The sequence below is a fragment of the Hippopotamus amphibius genome, chromosome 14 (assembly GCF_030028045.1).
Source record: "Hippopotamus amphibius kiboko isolate mHipAmp2 chromosome 14, mHipAmp2.hap2, whole genome shotgun sequence".
In the NCBI taxonomy this organism is placed as follows: domain Eukaryota; kingdom Metazoa; phylum Chordata; class Mammalia; order Artiodactyla; family Hippopotamidae; genus Hippopotamus; species Hippopotamus amphibius.
In genome coordinates this window covers 36,597,817-36,616,953 of record NC_080199.1, presented here as the reverse complement: position 1 = coordinate 36,616,953, position 19,137 = coordinate 36,597,817, and the positions used below count along the sequence as shown (strand labels likewise).

At 37.9% G+C, this 19,137-nt stretch overlaps 1 protein-coding gene across 6 annotated transcripts in view; it reads left to right on the top strand.

The window, feature by feature from the left end:
- Positions 1 to 19,062, top strand: part of BORA (BORA aurora kinase A activator) — a 28,126-nt gene extending 9,064 nt beyond the window's left edge. For all 6 annotated transcript variants that reach the window (XM_057707988.1, XM_057707992.1, XM_057707991.1 and 3 more), the window contains 8 exons: positions 753 to 834; positions 7,405 to 7,470; positions 8,017 to 8,073; positions 8,511 to 8,737; positions 9,637 to 9,769; positions 11,580 to 12,190; positions 16,790 to 16,921; positions 18,743 to 19,062. In XM_057707988.1, coding sequence (XP_057563971.1) covers positions 753 to 834; positions 7,405 to 7,470; positions 8,017 to 8,073; positions 8,511 to 8,737; positions 9,637 to 9,769; positions 11,580 to 12,190; positions 16,790 to 16,921; positions 18,743 to 18,808 — 1,374 coding nt within the window. In that variant the 3' untranslated portion in view covers positions 18,809 to 19,062. The remainder of the gene's footprint in view (positions 1 to 752; positions 835 to 7,404; positions 7,471 to 8,016; positions 8,074 to 8,510; positions 8,738 to 9,636; positions 9,770 to 11,579; positions 12,191 to 16,789; positions 16,922 to 18,742) is intronic.
- Positions 19,063 to 19,137: the final 75 nt, after the last annotated feature.

Sequence of the window (19,137 nt, the reverse complement as noted above, 5' to 3'; positions counted from 1 at the left end):
TGGTAAATTAACAACTGGCCCTCTGACTGTGGGAGGAGTATGAGTTTTAGTGATGGCTGCTGTCCATAGTGTAAATACTCCAACCATGGCCAGTTTCAAGTTAGTAATGTGACATCGCTGAATGGGGAAGGAAATGTGATACACCATTATATGTAGGCATTCTACCACACAGATACAAAAGACATAACTAACCTCGGGAGCATAGATACTGGTACATGTAGTAAAATAATTAGCAAGTGATAATTTTGAGTATTACCATTATTTTTAATATAATTTATTTAAATTTACATAATCTTAATTTTAATACTGGCTTTGTTTGACAACTGATACGCAGAATTCCTGAAAATTTAATAACTAGATCTTGAGTCAGGACAAGCCAGCTCCAGCACACCATTCATACTGGCTTATACATACACGTCTATCTCCATTTATTCCTTCCCTCTTCATCCTCCCTTTTGTCAAACTTTCCCTCACCTTCAGAAAAATTGGAGGAGAAATGAAAAATGTTTTCTTCATGTTTAATACCCTTAGCTTAATTTGCAAATTTCAAATTTAAGTGGTTGATTTGAAGTATTAAGATTTCTCTTTATATATAGTTTAAATTTCTTACATTTCACCTTGCTCATTTATGCTTCTAAGTATTAAATTTTAAAATGTAACTAAAAGCCAGTAAGTAACATGTTTGATGGTTATTTAGCACAGCTACCTTTCCATATTTTATATGCCTAATTGCATAACTTTAATTTTCCTAGTTTTTCACTAAGGATGTCATCGTACCCTCTCCTTGGACTGATCATGAAGGGAAGCAGCTTTCAGAGTATCATCCCAGTAAAAGTGAGTGTATTAAAAACTGTATGAACAAAATTTGGGTAACTATATGGGGTGATGAATGTGACTAGAGTTATGATGACCATTTTGCAATATATGTAAATATTGAATCATTATGTTGTACATCTGGAACTAATGTGTTATATGTCAATTATATCCCAATAAAAATAAATTAATAAAAATAAATACATAAAAATGTACACACAGATATACTAGGAAAAATATCAATAAATATACACACTAAACAGATAACAGCTGTACCTCAGTGGGAGAGGAGAGAGCTGGCACTGACAGAGCTGTCAAAAAGGGTATCATCTTCAGAGTATCATTTTAATGTCATGATGAACAATGGAGAAATGCTTTTCTTTCTTTGACAAGATGGGTGATTGGGGGCAATAAATAAACAAAATCTTGAGTTTAGTTTCCTCACTTGTGAAATATTCATATAAACACTTACCTCCTATATATATACAAATAATGAAATTAAAATATATTATGTAGCTCATAAATGACTAATAAATTTACAGTTTAAATGAATTATTGATGGCATTGCTATCATTTTCATCATTCTACACTATTTTTTAATAAAATTCACTATTAAAAAAGTGATTAAAAAACTGAACAAAAAGCACAAAGATCATAAAAATAAAAAGCAGTGAATGTAAAACAACATATAGTGAAGTGTCAGTTTATCTGCTTTGATAGGAAGCTTGCTATAAATTACATTTCTGGATACCAGAGTATTTAACTATTTAAGAGTTAGGATTCAAAACTTGACTAAAGTTTACTAGATTCTTTTTTTTATGGTCATTCTATTCTGAATTTAACTTTTTCTTCAGGATCATTGTGAATATCAGTTACAATGATGGTTACAGAGGACCCATAGATGCAGAAATAGTTGGTATTAAATGTAGACCTGAGTTGTTAATGATGTTTGCAGTTACTTTAAAGGTTAATTTTTTAAATGGAAACCTTACATTGCTTTGCTCTTTGTAATAATAGTAGAGGAAGGATGGGCATTTATATGGCCTCTGGGACAGTGTAATACAGCTGATGATACGCAAAATTAATACGGAAACTGAAGAGCAAGCCAGTAATCTTGCAAATATTTTTCTGCCTCCAGGAAATGGCTATCTTACATTTGTTCTCACTGTCCTTTGAGTTGTGAGCAGTGTTCAAATATTACTTGTATATGTGCATCTCTCATTTCAGTGGAACTGTCCTCTCTTCTTTGTCGCATACATTAATTATGTTCTCAGCGTAACAGGGAATATTTGTTCCATTCTTTATGAAAAACACAACAAAAATGAAAAAATGAATTGAGCACTTTTCAGGTGCCCAGACAGTTAAGTGCTTTCAGTATTCCTTACAACAGCTCATACGTAGTAGGTGCTATTACTGGCCTCATTTTATGAGTGAGAAAATCTAGTCTTAAAAGGTTAGCGCACTTGTCCATGATTGCTGAAATGATAAGGTGGCATTTCAAATGAAGCATTTCTCAGTTCAGATCCAGAGCCATTAGAAACTAAAGGTGACATGTGGTAGTGGATGGAGACTTGGGTTGTAGACTTTCCATGTTATAAACCGGAAGGGGTGACCTTGATCAACTCTTTCCCTCTCTTTAGGCCTAAGTTTTTCATTTGTAAAATAAAGGGCTTAAACTAGATGGTTTTGTGTTACCAGCCCTCCCAGCTCTAAAATTCTGTGTCCATGGTGACATTTTCATAGATAGTAGGTTCCCTCCCCACCACCCGCCACAACTTTTAAATGTTGGGTTTTTGAACAGGTGAATCAACCTCCTTATGTGATCTCTTTTATAACATCATTTTATATTCGAAGTATCCTGTTTTAGTTAAAGTGGTGCCAGTCAGGAAGATGCTAGACATACTACACACAGCCTCTTTGGTGTGCTCATCAAGCCCATGATGACAGAGTGCAGTGGTTAAGGGGGTGGGAGGTTGTTGGGGGGTGGCGGGCTCCAGAGCTGTGCTGTTCAAGATGGTGTTGGGAGACAGTTCACTTCTCCATGGGTCTCACATTTCAGTACATCCCATGAAGAGGGGCACAGACAGCTTTTGATCCCAACCATCTTTTTAAGGATGTTTGTATTGTGAACATTCTTAGAAAATAGAGAGTAGCCCTCCAGAGCAAAGGGTAGGTGTTTTGCTGTCTAATATAATAATGGTAATGTCTCCCCCTGGAGCAGGTGTGCTTGCAGCTTATAAAGAATGGGATTTCCCATGCTCAGGCTTCCTCAGCAGTGACACAGACCCTCTGTGTGTGCTGTATCCGCCTGGGCTGTTTCCTGCCATTTCCTTGGGACTTCAAGGGGCAAAGGGAGCTGACGTGAACATGAAGCGCGTGCTGCCTGCCTTGCTGAGAATAATGAAGTCCCTTTTCTCTGACCCGAAGCCTCCTGTCTTCAGACAGCATCCATGGAACGTTGACATGCTAACCCATCAGACCTTTCACAGTTCTTGACGTATGGTAGCCACTAGCCATGTGTGGCTGTTTAAATTTAAATAAAATTAAAATGTGAGTTTCCTGGTCACACATTCACATTTCAGGAACTCAGTAGCCACAGCTAGCGGCGACCGTATCAGCCAGCACAGATGTGGAACATTTCCGTCATCACAGAAAAAGCTCTCCTGGAAAACACTGCCTTAGAGTAGAGCTTGGCAGCTTCTATCTGTAAATGACCAAGTAGTAAATATTTTAGGCTTTGCAGGCCATAGTTTCTGTTGCAGCCACTCAACTCTACTGCTTTACCATGAAAGTGCCACTGATGACACATGATGAACGAGAGTGGGTGTGTTCCAGTAAAACTTTACAAAAATAGGCAACGAGCCGGATTTGTCCCGTGAGCTATCATTTGCTGACCCTCACTCTACAGTAATACCTCTGGGTTTGAGTTGTGCCCAGTATCGCTTAGTCGCGATACTGGGCACAACTTATCACTTAGTGTGACTTTAAGTGAGTTACTTAGCTTTTCTGTGCCTCACTCTCCTTACCTATGGAACGATGGTTGTTGGGAAGATTAAATGAGATAATACCTCCAAGATCATGTACCTAGCACATGGTAAGTGCTCAGTGTTACTTACCTGAAGAATCACAAAGAAAATGATGAGTCGAGGGAAAATGATTTTGTTTGTACACGTTGGCTTATGCTGTCAACTTACTGTTACCAGTATTTATGCAGCGAGGTGCTTCAGTGACTATACTCATTGCTTTTTTATTTATGGACTTGAATGAGAATTTCTTTGGAAAACATACATAGGCTGAGGATTTCTGAGTTACAGGCTACGTGTTTATCTGATTAGACTGTGCAGTGCCAGGCTGCTCTCCAAAACGACTGCACACTCTGCACAGCCACCCACAGTGCATAGGGTTCCTGTGTCCCCACATCCCTGCCAGTACTTGGCTTTCACATTTTTGCCTTTCTGATGGATTGTTAGACATTCTAGAGGATTGTTTTAGTTTTCATTTCTCATATATTAACAGCCTTTTTATTTCCTCTCTTGTAAAATGCCTGTTCATAATTCACTGTTGGAGTTGTCCTTTTTTTTTTCTCCTTTTAATTTCTAAGATACCTTGTAGTTACATTTGTAGTTTTATTCTAAGCATTTCACATGTCATCTCCTGTCACATATGTGTTACTTTTCTTTTGATGTCTTTGGTTGTGTAGAAATTCTTATTTTGGTATAATCAAATCCATCCATTTTCCTGATTTGATTGTGGCCTTAAAGTTATTTATGAAGTCCTTTTAGAGGAAACAACCAAGGAAATACTTGTAATACAGTTGAAAAGTGTTGTGATAATTCTGCTCTGTAATCTAAGGAGGAAGGTGTGCTGGTGGAAGACCAAAATTTAAGCTGAGACTTGAGTTAGCCAGACTCAGGGAGTGGGGGAGAAAAGTCAGAGAAGAAAGGGTATTAGAAATACCTGGAGGTGAGAGAGAGAACCTTTGTGTTTTTGAAGGTATTCAGATAATGTTTGGTTGGAAGACGATTGTGGTAGAGACAGAGATAAGGTTTTGAAAGGGCTTTATTTACACCATTAGGTGTTTGGACTCCAGCCTAAAGACCAAGGACACTACAGGGTTCTTGCAGCAGAGTGCCTTGGTTACATTTGCCTCATAGGGGGTCACACTGCCAACAGCAGAGAAGGCATTTGAATCTAGAATTTCATTTTTTTATTTTTTTTACCCATTCTGATAGTATTTAATGGGAGATTTTAACTTATCCGTCCACTCACCCACTCACTCATTCACCCATTTGTTTACTAGCTGGTGATTTTTCAAGTTAAGAGGCTCAATATTAGTCATTAACTTTAGATTTTTAAAAAAATTATTTGCACCCATATTTTTGACTCTTGTCTTGGGGGAAAAAAACAAAAACTGAGCACAGTTTTATTGATCACATTTCAGTTTCTGTCAAAATGGCCTGGCATTTTAATTCCGACAGTTTATCTAAACCCATTTTGGGGAAGGGTCAAGCAGCAGAGGGTCTGTTTGAAGACACTGATGTTGGCTAACATGCATCCCCAACCTTTTAAGGTTGATATAGATAGCAACCCTGCTTTCCTTAAAAAGTATCTCTTGGTGCCTTCTTACTTGCTGTGATAATCCTTAAGTTTTATCCTTGTGCTTCCTCAAAGTTGAAAATAAATGGATAAACTTAGCAGAAACATGCCAAATTATATACTTACGTATGCAGACATTTATTTTTATTTATGTTTTTTTAAGAACTTTTATTGAGATACAGTTAACAGACAATAAACAGCATATATTTAGAGTGTACAATTTGGTGTCCCAATCTTCCAACTCATTCCCCCCAACCCTCCCCACTTTCTCCACTTGGTGTCCATGTGTTTGTTCTCTACACCTGTGTCTCTATTTCTGCCTTGCATTTCCTGTTTCATAGTTGTTAGCATTTGCCTTATGTATTGAGGTGCTCCTATGTTGGGTGCATATATATTTATAATTGGTATCTCCTCTTCTTGGATGGATCCCTTGATCTTTATGTAATGTCCTTTCTTGTCTCTTGTAACATTTTTTATGTTAAAGTCTATTTTATCTGATATGAGTATTGCTACTCCAGCTTTCTTTTGATTTTCATTTTCATGGAATATATTTTCCATCCCCTCACTTTCAGTCTGTATGTGTCCCTAGGTCTGAAGTGGGTCTCTTGGAGACAGCATATATATGGGTCTTGTTTTTGTATCCATTCAGCCAGTCTGTATCTTCTGGTTGGTGCGTTTAGTCCATTTACATTCAAGGTAATTATCGATATGTATGTTCCTAGTACCATTTTCTTCATTGTTTTGTTGTTGTTTGTGTAGGTCCTTTTCTTCTCTTAGGTTTCCCACTTAGAGAAGTTCCTTTAGCATTTGTGGTAGGGCTGTTTTGGTAGTGCTGAATTCTCTTAGCTGTTGCTTGTCTGTAAACCTTTGATGTCTCCGTCGAATCTGAATGAGATCCTTGCTGGGTAGAGTATTCTTGGTTGTAGGTTCTTCCCTTTCATCACTTGAAATATATCATGCCACTCCCTTCTGGCTTGCAGAGTTTCTGCTGAGAAATCAGCTTTTACCCTTATGGGAGTTCCCTTGTATGTTATTTGTTGTTTTCCCTTGTTGCTTTTAATAACATTTCTCTGTCTTTCATTTTTGTCAGCTTGACTAATATATGTCTTGGCGTGTTTCTCCTTGGATTTATCCTGCCTGGGACTCTCTGTGCTTCCTGGACTTGGGTAGCTATTTCCTTTCCCATGTTAGGGAAGTTTTCAACTATAATCTCTTCCAGTATTTTCTCAGGTCCTTCCTCTCTCTTCTCCTTCTGGGACCCCTTAGGCTGTCTTCAGTTCTTTTCATTCTTTATTCTTTTCTGCATCAGTGATGATCACCATTCTGTCTTCCAGGTCACTTATTCGCCCTTCTGCCTCCGTTAATCTGCTATTGGTTCCTTCCAGTGTATTTTTCATTTCCGTTATTGTGTTGCATATCTCTGTTTGTTTGCTCTTTAATTCTTCTAGGTCTCTGGTAAACTTTTCGATCTTTGCATCCAGTCTTTTTTCAAAGTCCTGGATCATCTTCACCATCATTATTCTGAATTCTTTTTCTGTAAGGGTGCCTATCTCCTCTTCATTTAGTTGTTTTTCTGGGGCTTTATCCTGTCCCTTCATCTGGTACAAAGTCCTCTGCTTTTTCATTTTCTCTATCTTTCTATGGCTGTGGCTTTCAGTTCCACAAGACGAAATACTGCTGATACTGCCTCATACTGCTGTCTGCCCTCTTGTGGAGGAAGCTATCTAGGAGCCTCCTGTGTGCTTCCTGCTGGAATTGGGGGGTTGCCTGCAGAGGTGGGTGGAGGCTGTGGCTCACTGAGGAGAAGGGGGCATTGGCAGCAGGGGTTCTGGGAAGTGCTCATTGGTGTGAACCCTCCCAGAGTCCTGCAGACATTTATTTTTTAAATGTAAAATAAAATTTTCCACACTTCATTTTTTTTACCCTGGAAAAAGTAACCCTAAAGTAAATGAAGAATAGAAGAATGTAAGATGTTTCACTTAAAATATTTTACAGGTAGTCACATAAATAATGAATCTCCGGTTGGAAGAAAGCTGACCATCCATTCTGAGAAAAGCAATGGTGAGTGTGACTATAAATTGGAGAAGAAATATGTTCCACATTGAGCGCCATTGGATGTTAAATTCAGTTCATGTGATAACACTTCACCCTGGAATTGAAATTGTTTACCTTTTATGAATGAGCTATGTGAGAGCTGACCTTGAGAAACAGATAAATCCAGCCATGTTTGAGAAATGGTGATAGTGTGTTATTTTGTGGTTCAAAGCATGTGAATCGAATTTTGGTTTTGGAAGGCATTCTTTTGAGAATTTGTTAACATTGGGAAATCTATCCCCAGATGCAGGCTGGCTTCTGTTTTGATTCAGGTGCCAGCAGCACAACCAGGAGTTAACTTTTACCATTAACAGGTTTACATCAGTGCTGGGAAGTGTGGGAAGTGGTCTACAGGAAGGTGGCATGTTATGGAATGGGATGCATAAAGGACATAATTCAGTTTGGCTGGAGCGTCATGGGGAGATGGTTGATTGGAAAGCACATGCTAAACAGCATGTAATGCGCTTGCATTGATTTAACCATGTTTGTGTTTCTTTATCTGCTTGCTTCCAGCTGCTTGCCAGACATTGCTCTCTCTTCCTGTGGATTTTAACTTAGAAAAGGTATTAGGTAAGTATTGTATTTGTTTAAACCTTTAATAACTTAAACGGAAGGTTTTATTTTAATGACTTGTTATAAGTGGGAATCTGTGGCAATGCCTCTTTCAAAAGAAGTTGGGAAGCCATCCTGAAATTTCTAACTTTTCTTTAATATGGCCTGAATTAGCCTTTTTTATCATAACGAACTTAATTATAGACATAAACTATTCACGAACACTATTCACAAACACATCTTACTGATACTACCCAAATGAATAATGAGGCACTCAAAAAAGAAGGACTTGTTTCAGATTTCAAACAGCACATATGTAGTTAAACTTTGCCCTCTTTTTGGAAAAGAATTCAAGCATACAACACAGACTGGTTTTTGAAACATCAGACAACTGAAATATAATTGCTCTTCCAAATGACTAGCTCTGCCTTTTATTCTGTTAATATTAAATATAGGTGACTATTTTAGAGCTGATGAATTTGCAGATCAATCTCCTGGAAACCTCAGTTCTTCATCCCTCAGAAGAAAGCTATTTTTAGATGGCAACGGAAGTATCTCTGACTCCTTACCTCCAGCTTCTCCCAGAAGTCCTCGTAGTGGTGCTCAGGCATCACTTGAGGTTTTTTATTCAATAGATTTATCTCCTGTGCAGTGTAGGAGCCCTGTGCAGACCCCGAGTTCGGTAAGAAGTGGACTAACAGTGGCTGGTTGGTTGGCTAAAGGCATCTTGGACCTAGATGCTCCTATTGCTCTTAAGAGGAATGATTGTCTTTGGGATTTTATATTTCATGCAGATTAGCCATGTTCACATTTTGTTATTAGGTATAGGAATGTTTTTGGTCAGGCTCTCCAATTTTGTATTTAGAGGTAAAGGAGTCTCAGGGAATTTCAAGGTAAGTTATTTACTGAATTATGGAAGATTTTCAGTATAACACAACTAGATTGGTATTAGTGGAGTAACAAAATTTTTCACAAACTGCTACTTAGTATAAATGGTTTGTATAAATACGGTACATTTATATTTTATCTAGTATATTCTCTTTCAGAATTTTTAGAACAGTGTTCTTAACCATCCTCATTACAAAATGCCTTTTGGCATTTTTTTTTTTTTTACCTTTTTTATTTCTTATTAAAGTATAGTTGACTTACAGTGTTGCGTTAGTTTCAAGTATACAGCAAAGCAATTCAGTTATACATACATGTGTATCTATTTTTTTTCAGATTCTTTTCCCTTATAGGTTATTACAAAATATTGAGTAGAGTTCCCTGTGCTATACAGTAGGTCCTTGTTGATTATCTGTTTTATATATAGTAGTGTGTATATGTTAATCCCAAACTACTAATTCATCCTCTCCCCCTTACCCTTTGGTAACCATAAGTTTGTTTCCTATGTCTGTGGGTATGCCTTTTGGTGTCTTGCCTTTTGCCACAAAGCACAGGTGGCATCTTGCTTTCTGGTGAATAACTAAAGCTATACAACCTAGTTTATAATTGTGTTTCGAAAATAAAGATAAATATCACTCAGTGTAACAGAGCTAAGGAAGAGAACCATGTAATTTTATTTATTTATTTTTATCGCAGGGGCAGTTTTCTTCTAGCCCTATTCAGGGTAGTGCGAAAAGATACAGTTTGGGAAGCATAACCAGCCCTTCACCTATTTCTTCACCCACTTTCTCACCAATTGCATTTCAGATAGGAAAGACACCACTCTCAGGTATGTCTTCTAATAAAACACCCAATTAAAATTTTATATTGTCAGTATTTGTTATTAAAGAGGCTCTTTTTAGCTTGTTCTAACTATAGAGCTCCAAATGACCACTCACCCTTTTAAAATTTAGAAACTTGGAGTTTTTTTTTTTTTTTTTTTTGCAAGAGGAACAGTTTACTTTCAAAGTCTGAAATTCTCAGCAAAGTTCTGGTCTCATCTCAGATACAGGTAATTTGACTAGCAGTATTTATATCAAACATCTTATAAGCAGAATCAAAGAGAGATGGCTGTTGTAGAGATAAGTTGGTTTCAGTATGCCTTCCAGTGTGTAGGTTCAGACTTTGGTAATCAGGTATTCATATTGATATTTTGTAAAGATATATTTGTTTGGGTAAAGTTTTTATGTAAATATAGTGTGTGGGAATTTACATATTTCTCTTTGCAATGTGTCAGTTTCTCCTTGAAAAAAATTATAGCACTTTTTGAAAATTATTCACAATTTACGAAACCTATTCATAGTAAATAAAATTGGAAAACTGAAAACTATTTTTGTTGGTCTTCCTTTTCTATGTGTACGTGTACGTGTGTGTGTGTATATCTCCACACATAATATGAACACACACACATAGTTCTATATCCTGATTTTTTTCACAAAGCATTTTATTATGAGTATTTTCATAGGTCACTCAAGACACTTATTATTGTTTGAAACCATGATTTTGAATCACTATATGATATTCCATTTTGTGGATGCATCTTTTGTTTTCAATCACTGATAAACATTTAAATTATTTCCAATTTTTCCTTGTATTGTACATATTTCTTTAGGTTAAATTCTCAGAAGTGGAATTATTTGGTGAAAAGGGATGACTGTTTTTAAGGCTCTTGAGGAATTTTGTCAAATTTTCTTCATAAGAAGTTGCACCAGTTGAAATTTTCATCAGTGGTGTGTGAGGAAGTCATTTTTTCCCCTGTCTAGCAATGCTGGTCTTAACCATTCTTTTTGATGTTTCATTGCAAAAAGGTCTCTTACTGCTTTAATTCTTGTGTCTTTGATTATTACAATGTTGAACTTTTTCCAAATGTTTATTGGTCAGTTGTTTGGGGGCATGGAGGGATTATTAGTTCAGACTTCAGTGTTTCTGTTCAACAAATGGTCTCTCATTGCTTTAATTTCCATATTTTTTATTATTTTTGTGGCCAAATACTTCATATGTTCATTTACCATTGGGAGGATTATGTGCTTTTGCCCATTTTTTTAAACTTTTGTTTTTATTAAGCTAATGAAGCTATAAAAACTATTAACTTTTAAGGCATTTTGATCATTTTGTTTACCATCGTTAAGCTCTTTTTGCTGCAGATATTTTGCAGTCTTCTCTTTGCCTTTTAATGTCACTTATAGTATTTTACATAAATACCAATAGATTATTATATATTTCATTTACCAGGTCCAGCTGCTAACTTGCAGCTGTCAGCTGGTTCTGTATCTTGGATGTGAACAATGTGGTTGTAGTGGCAGTATGCTTGTAAGGAAATAATCCTCGGGAATAAAATGTTTTGTTTACTTAAAAAAGGGAAAGTGCCAGAGGGATTATTTTTGAAGTCCCAGCCTCGCAGCCTACTTATGGATACACATTCATTTGTGCTTTTATTTTTAACACAAAAGTTTCATTTCAGGAAACAACACCATTATTAGAGAAATGCAGTTTTTCTGGCATGAAACATGATAATCGCCATTCAGTAAGGGCTTTCCCATTTCCATGTTTTCATGGAAATGGGAAAATCTTTTTTTTTTTTTCTCCTCCCAATCTTTTAGAACAAAGGAAGTTAACTTTCCATTCTCCTGATGCTTCGTCTGGAACAAATTCTAATGGAATCGCCAATCCGTGTATCAAAAGTCCTTACATAGATGGCTGCTCACCAATTAAAAACTGGTCTCCTATGAGATTTGAGATGTTCACAGCGGGTGCCCAGTATCGGACCTCACTGATGCGGGTACCTTTTGCTCTCGAGGCTCACAGCGAAGATGAAGAAGACAAGGCATGTGTTCCTTCCGCAGACGCTTCGTCCCCAGCCACAGGCACTGCTGGAGTCCACTTGCCGCCGTTGGATGGTGACACTTCTCCACGTGGCACGCACTTGGTGGTGACTGCCATGTCTATTACCCAGAACCAGTCCGGTGCTTCTGAGAAAGAATTGGCACTGCTGCATGATGTGGAAAGTGAGAAGGAGAATAACACTGTGGATATGGTTGATCCCATAGAGATAGCAGATGAGACCACTTGGATTAAGGAGCCAGTGGACAATGGGAGTTTACCCATGACTGATTTCGTGGGCGGGATTGCCTTCAATATTGAAAACTCTCACATGTGCATGTCACCTCTCGCAGAAAGCAGTGTCATTCCTTGTGAAAGCAGCAACATTCAGGTAAAGTATTTGAATATTCTAGAGTCCTTTCCTTGATCCCCCTTCATCCTTTGTTTTCTAAGATTATAGTAAGAAAGAAAATGGGTTATATGTGACACTTATAGCATTATATATATATTTAATCAGTACTAGGTGGTACCAAGGGGGTTGGTTCTTCTCATTTAGGCTGACGTATGTTTAGTATTCACACTCACTGATGTTTATTTGGAGTAGGAAAAGAAGAGAGCAAAAAAGAAATCAAGCTGCTCTGTTTTCACAAACTGCTAGAGTCTGGCAACTTCTCAGGGTTCACCTTTCTTTCCGGTGGAGCTAGTTCCAAAAGAATTCAGTTTCTGGTGTATCTTCGTATTCTAAAACTACAGTAGTTTTGGTTTTTCCTTTATATGATTTAGGGAGAAAAAACAGTTGAGAGCACTTTTATATGTATATATTTTTTGTACTTTTAAAAAATGTGATTTATAACCACCATTTTTCATGTAATCATACATTTCCAGTTTTGCAGTATCTGGCATCAGGAAAGCATAATTCATTTGAGAAATACACTTAACAGCTAGCATTTACTTTCAGAAAGACATATGTTCCATTAATTGACTTATTCTTTGAGTTGAGAGTTTTGAAAGAACCTTAAAATAGTCAGGCAGTTCTACCTGTCATTTTCGTAGTAACAACGTCTAACACTTATGTAGCTCTTGCAATATGCCAGGCATTATTCTAAGTACTTTACGTGTGTTCATTTGTTTCATCTTCACAACAATCCTGTGAAATAGGTGTACTATTATCCCCATTTTACAGATGAGGAAACTGAGGGTCAGAGAGGATCAGTAAATTGCTTGTATAGCTAGTAGGTGGTGGAGTCAAGATTCAAATCCTGGTGATCTGGTTTTAGAGTCCATTTTCTTTAATCCAAGTTTATATTGACCCATAGTAATAGTTAATACATAGACAGCCTTCCAGTGTGCCAGACATTCCTCTAACCTCTTTATATACACTAACTCATCTTATTCTCTCCAAGACTCTGCAATGCTTTAGAGCTGTCAGTTTTGTCATGCTAATGTTTAAAACTCATGGAGAGATTTTAAATGATCCCAAATTACATATAATCCTTCGCTCATATTTTATTCCTGTATTGTCTAGCCTGACTTCTAGGATCATTGCTCAGAAAAATACACTAGAAATGCTTTCACATATTCCAGCTTGGTTTCTAAGTAAAGAAGCGCATCCAATCATACTTGCCCTTAAAAGCACTGTGAACTTCTTTTTTGCTCTCCTTTTTTCTCACTACCTCTTTCTTTCAGAGCATTTATAGAAACGTTATAAAATACTTTCATGGAAATACACATTAATCATCCAATCCAACTACCTCTTGGAAGCCTGTCTTACTACTAAATTGGCATTCAATCTCTGCCTGAGTACCTGCAGGGTATTCCAGCCCATCTTAGAGAACTTCTGTCACCACTGACAAGTCTGTTCCTTAACAAGCTAAAATATGGTTCTGTTTGTGGTATCTGCCAGTTAGTTTCAGTTTTATCCTTTGAGCCACATCATAATAATGTGTACTGTTTGCAGAGCATTTTGTAGTTTAAAAACGTTTTCATACATTCTTACTTTCCTACCATAGAGGTAGCTTCACACATTCCACAGCCACATTTTCTCAGGGCCTTTTGACTTGCTTTATTGTGATGGGTTGGCCTCCGAGTATTATACACAGCTGTATTCCTAGAATATCCCTTCATCATCCTGAGAATTCCCTTAACCTCTCGCCTGTTCTGTACCCCATTCTTCTCTTTCCTGATTTACTTCTCACTTGACTGGAACACATTTTCTGGTAGCTTTCTGAGGAGCTTTCAAGATCCTGCAGTCTGATCACATGTTCTTTATTCTCTTACCTTTGAGAGTTTGGAAATAATCGCCCTTCAGACTTTGAAGGCATTGTTTTCGTTGGTGTTGTTGGTGAGAGATCTGAAACCATTTTAATACTTAGTCTTTTGCATATGGTCTCTTTTTATCCCTTTCTGGAGTACAGGATCCTGAAATTTCAGTTATTCTTTGGTGTCGGTTCCTTTTTATCATGTGTACTGGGTGCTCAGAGGGCACTTGACTCATGTCCTTTACTTCTTGGATCTTTTCTTGAATAATAGATTAGATTTCTCCTCTATCATTTTTACCATTCTCTTCAGAGCTCCTTTGATTCTCCAATTAAAAAGAAATCTTTTCACTGTTACTTTTAACTCCTTTGTGCTCTAATTTTTGGGAGATTTGCTCAACTTCATGTAGTAACCCTTCTATTGAGTTGGTTTTTTGTTTTTTTTCTGGCTGTGTTGGGTCTTCGTTGCTGCATGCAGGCTTTTCTCTAGCTGTGGTGAGCAGAGGCCACTCTTCGTTGGGGTGTGCAGGCTTCTCACTGCGGTGGCTTCTCTTGTTGCAGAGCATGGGCTCTAGGTGCACGGGCTTCAGTAGTTGTGTGGCTCGCAGGCTTTAGAGCGCAGGCTCAGTAGTTGTGGCACACAGGCTTAGTTGCTCCATGGCATGTGGGATCTTCCTGGACTAGGGATCGAACTCATGTCCACTGCATTGGCAGGTGGATTCTTAACCACTGTGCCACCGGGGAAGTCCCCTTTCTATTTTAAAAAAAAATTTTTTTGTTTTTAATATTTGATACATTTTACATTTTTATTTATTTATTGGCTGCATTGGGTCTTCGTTGCTGCACACGGGCTTTCTCTAGTTGCAGCAAGCAGGGGCTACGTTGTGCTGCGTGAACTCCTCATTGCAATGGCTTCTCTTGTTGCAGAGCATGGGCTCTAGGCGCATGGGCTTCAGTAGTTGTGGCATACGGGCTCAACAGTTGTGGCTCATGGGCTCTAGAGCACAGGCACAGTAGTTGTGGCCCCCAGGCTTAGTTGCTCCGCGGCATGTGGGATCTTCCCGGACCAGGGCTTGAACCCATGTCTCCTGCATTGGCAGGTGGATTCTTAACCACTGTGCCACCTAGGAAGTCCCTCTATTAAGTTTTTATTTGTATATCTTACTCTTAAATTTCTAAGCTTTCTTTTTTGTTTTGCTTTTGGTGTTAATTTAAAAATCTATAGCATGGCTGGCAAAATGTTGCATTGTCTGGCCTTTGCCTTACCCTCCAGCCTCATTTTGTTTCCCTTCCTTCTCTTTGTTTCAGTCACATTGGCTTTTCAGAGTTTGGAATACACGTTGTCTCCCTTGATGCCTCTGGAGGGTAACGAGATGACTTGTGTTGTCTGGTTGGCATGTAGTAGGCAGTGGTCTGGATGGGAGCCAGTGTGGTCAGCCAACATATTGTTAGGGACACCCATGATCCTTCTCTTCCTAGAGAGTAGGACAGACTCCCTGTGTACTGTACTCCCTACATCACGAGGGTTTTGTTCAAATGGAATGTGACTCCCAGGAGTGAACAAATATATATCCATCCCCGAAAACTGTAAACATTTTTCTTAAGATGATGATAGAAGGCACTTTCTAGGTTATTCTAGTGTTTGTGTTGGGGGCACACGTCGCCTTCCCTTCGCTGACGGCAGTTATCATAGAAGGGCTTTCGTGCAGGATGACTGCCTTGTGGGTTGTGTTGTTTGGTTCTGGGCGCGGTGCAGGTAAGTGCGATGTGTGCAGTGAGTGGACAAGGGGTGGTGGGGCCTCGGCGGTGCATCACCTCAGTCGGACACTGAAAGTGACCCTTTCTGAGCCTTAGCCTCCTCATCTGTGAAGTTAATAGGGTGCTGTAAGGAGAAAATAAGAATAGTATTACATGGAGTGCCTTTACAGGGCCTGGCCTGTTTTAGACCCTCATGAAATAAATATTTGTCATATTTGTACCAAAACTGAAGTTTGCTAGAGTCCCTTTTTTTCTTTTGCTCTTTTCGGCTATAACAGTGTGTTGTAGAATGCTATAATTTTAATTAACATGAAAAGTTGAGCTAACACCTAGAGCCATTATATACGTGGTATTATTATGAAAGTAAGATTTTTATTTCAACAGTGGGTGGGAGTATGATGTAAGCCACCTTTTAAAAAATGTGTATTATTTTGAATCCTCTTAAAGGTAGCATGCCTTTTCGGTAAATTTTATTTATAGATGCAAGTCAGCCATTTAGAGACAAGCTTGGTAAATGACTGGGAAGAAGTTGGTTGTACTCTTCACTTTCATCTACTGGGTGTGAGCACAAAGTAACAGGGAAGTATGTTCTTAGTGGCTTGTTCACTGATTTTAAAGAAAATTACAAGATGTATTCTATTAGAAAGAATTGTAAGTACTTTGAAGAACAAGCAGTTCTATGTAGAACTACCTTTTGTGTTTATATGTTACTTTTAAAATTCATTCAGTATGGTCAATATTAAATGTTACGTTGTATTGTTCAGTCATGAATGTTTATAGTGATTCATGTAAGTGTTTTAAAATATTGTCTATATATTAAGCCACCTTTTATATATAGCACATTTTATATATTTTAAAATAAATTTACTTATTTAAACATAAAAGTTCCTCAAAATAAACTCTGCAGTTAAGTGAATTATAGTTTGCAGTGTTATCCTTGGTGTTCTTTGTTTTCCCTCTCTCCTCATTCCTGTCAGATGGATAGCGGCTATAATACACAGAATTGTGGAAGCAATATTATGGATACGGTTGGAGCAGAAAGTTACTGCAAAGAAAGTGATGCACAAACCTTGGAAGTCGAGACTAAATCTCAAGTTTTTAATACAAAGGTATGGAAAAAACATAGAGAAAGCTTGATATGGTTGTAGTTTTTAAGTATTTACTAAATGTGACTATTTTCAGCCTTTTCCCCCCCATTTTGCTTAAAATTTAATTATCATCTGTTTATGCCTTATCCTGTCTTCAGTTTGTTTAATAGCAGGAGAAAGTGCTTCAGAACACTTCATTTTCCTCACTCTTCTGCTGTGAGAGAGCATAAGAGAAGAGGCTGGGAGAGGGCTAGCACTGCTCTGGAAATGGGGCTTGAGATCCGTTCCTTTAAGCTAAAGGGCAACAGGAGGAGAGAGTGCCTAGTAGGAGGGAGGCGGAGGTTTTTGCCTCTAATATTGTCTCAAAGCTAAAGATAAAAAAGAATCCTGATTACTAGAGAAGGAAATAGTACAACTGAGAGATTACACATCAGTTAAAAGCACTCAAAGCTAAGGGCTCTTTTCTTAAAATCCAAGCCTTTAGAGATAACACGTGTATCTAAGAAACTGAGTGTTTATACAAAAGTATACTGTTGAAGTGGACACTTACTGAACCTCCAGATAGGATGGTTATGACTATAAACAGTGGATTCAACCAACCTCAGATCAATCAAAAATATTTAGGGCAGCTTTTTGGCCGGAACCGCCATCTTCCAGTAATTCACCAAAATGACCAACGCAAAAGGGAAGAGGAGGGGCACCCACTACATGTTCTTCAGGCCTTTTAGAAAACACGGAGTTGTTCCTTTGGCCACATACACATGCGCATCTACAAGAAAGGTGATATTGTAGATATCAAGGGAATGGGCACTGTACAGAAAGGAATGCCCCACAAGTGTTACCATGGCAAAAACTGGAAGAGTCTACAATGTTACCCAGCATGCTGTTGGCATCATTGTAAACAAACAAGTTAAGGGCAGGATTCTTGCCAAGAGAATTAATGTGCATATCGAGCATATTAAGCACTGTAAGAGCCGAGATAGCTTCCTGAAACGGGTGAAGGAAAATGATCAGAAAAAGAAGGAAGCCAAAGAGAAGGGTACTTGGGTTCAACTGAAGTGCCAGCCTGCTCCACCCAGAGAAGCACACTTCGTGAGAACTAATGGAAAGGAGCCTGAGCTGCTGGAGCCCATTCCCTACGAGTTCATGGCATGATGGGTGTAAAGAAAATAAAAGGCCTGCACTCTGGAAAAAAAAAAAAATTTAGGGCAAAAATAAAAATCCAGAAAGTTCCAAAAGCAAAACTTGAATTTGCCATAAGTCAGCAACTATTTACATAGTATGTACACTGTATTAGGGATTATAAGCAGTCTAGAGATGATTTAAAATACATGTAAATACGATGTCATTTCATATAAGGGGTTTGAGTATCCATGGATTTGGGTATACTTGGGGGTCCTGAGCCAATCACCCAGGGATACTGAGGGACAACTGTATAATATTTGAAGAATCCTATCATAATTTTAGGCATTAATCAGGAGAATCTTTGATTTTTATGTGCCAATTTATTAATAAATAAACATCAAGTGTGCAACTTAATATAACTTTACAGACAAATATGAAGATTTAATATGGAGGCCACATTATTTTACCTTTACTCTGTTTTGTCATGAGGTAGGACTGTACTTCCTTTAAAAGTAAGCAAACATTAAGATACAGGAGGTACTCTTATGACAGGAAGTACTTTTATGATACAGAATTTGTAACAAAATGTATCAGTATCTTCACTGTCCCTTTAGAGTGCATAAGGAAATTTGCATCTAGGTTTTCAAAACAGTTCAGGTAATTGTATCCTTGAATGGTCCTACTTAAACTGAAATAAAGGTATTTTCTTTTTCACAGCAAGACCACTCAACACAAAGATGTTGGATGAAAATAGCAAATCCTCCTCAGTGTAGCAGCCCATAGAATACCTCTCTCAGAACCAAAGACTATCACTGGACAGCTCCTCACATGTTTTTTATGCATTGGATCAATATTGTGATCGTGAATGGGAAAAAACTGCTTCAACCAACATGCTGAGCTTTTTTCTTTCCCTTCTTAATGTGAAAAATCAAGGGCTTAATTTAGTGACACAGAAACAACAGAAAAGCTCCTGGAACTTTCAACAAGTTACTCAAGTCCAAGTTCATTTTTTTACCAATAAATATTTTTGTACTGACCTTGAATGATGTGTTTAACAGTAAAAAACTTGATAACTTTGCTCCTGTCCTGCAGGGTCAGTGAACTGCTGCTTA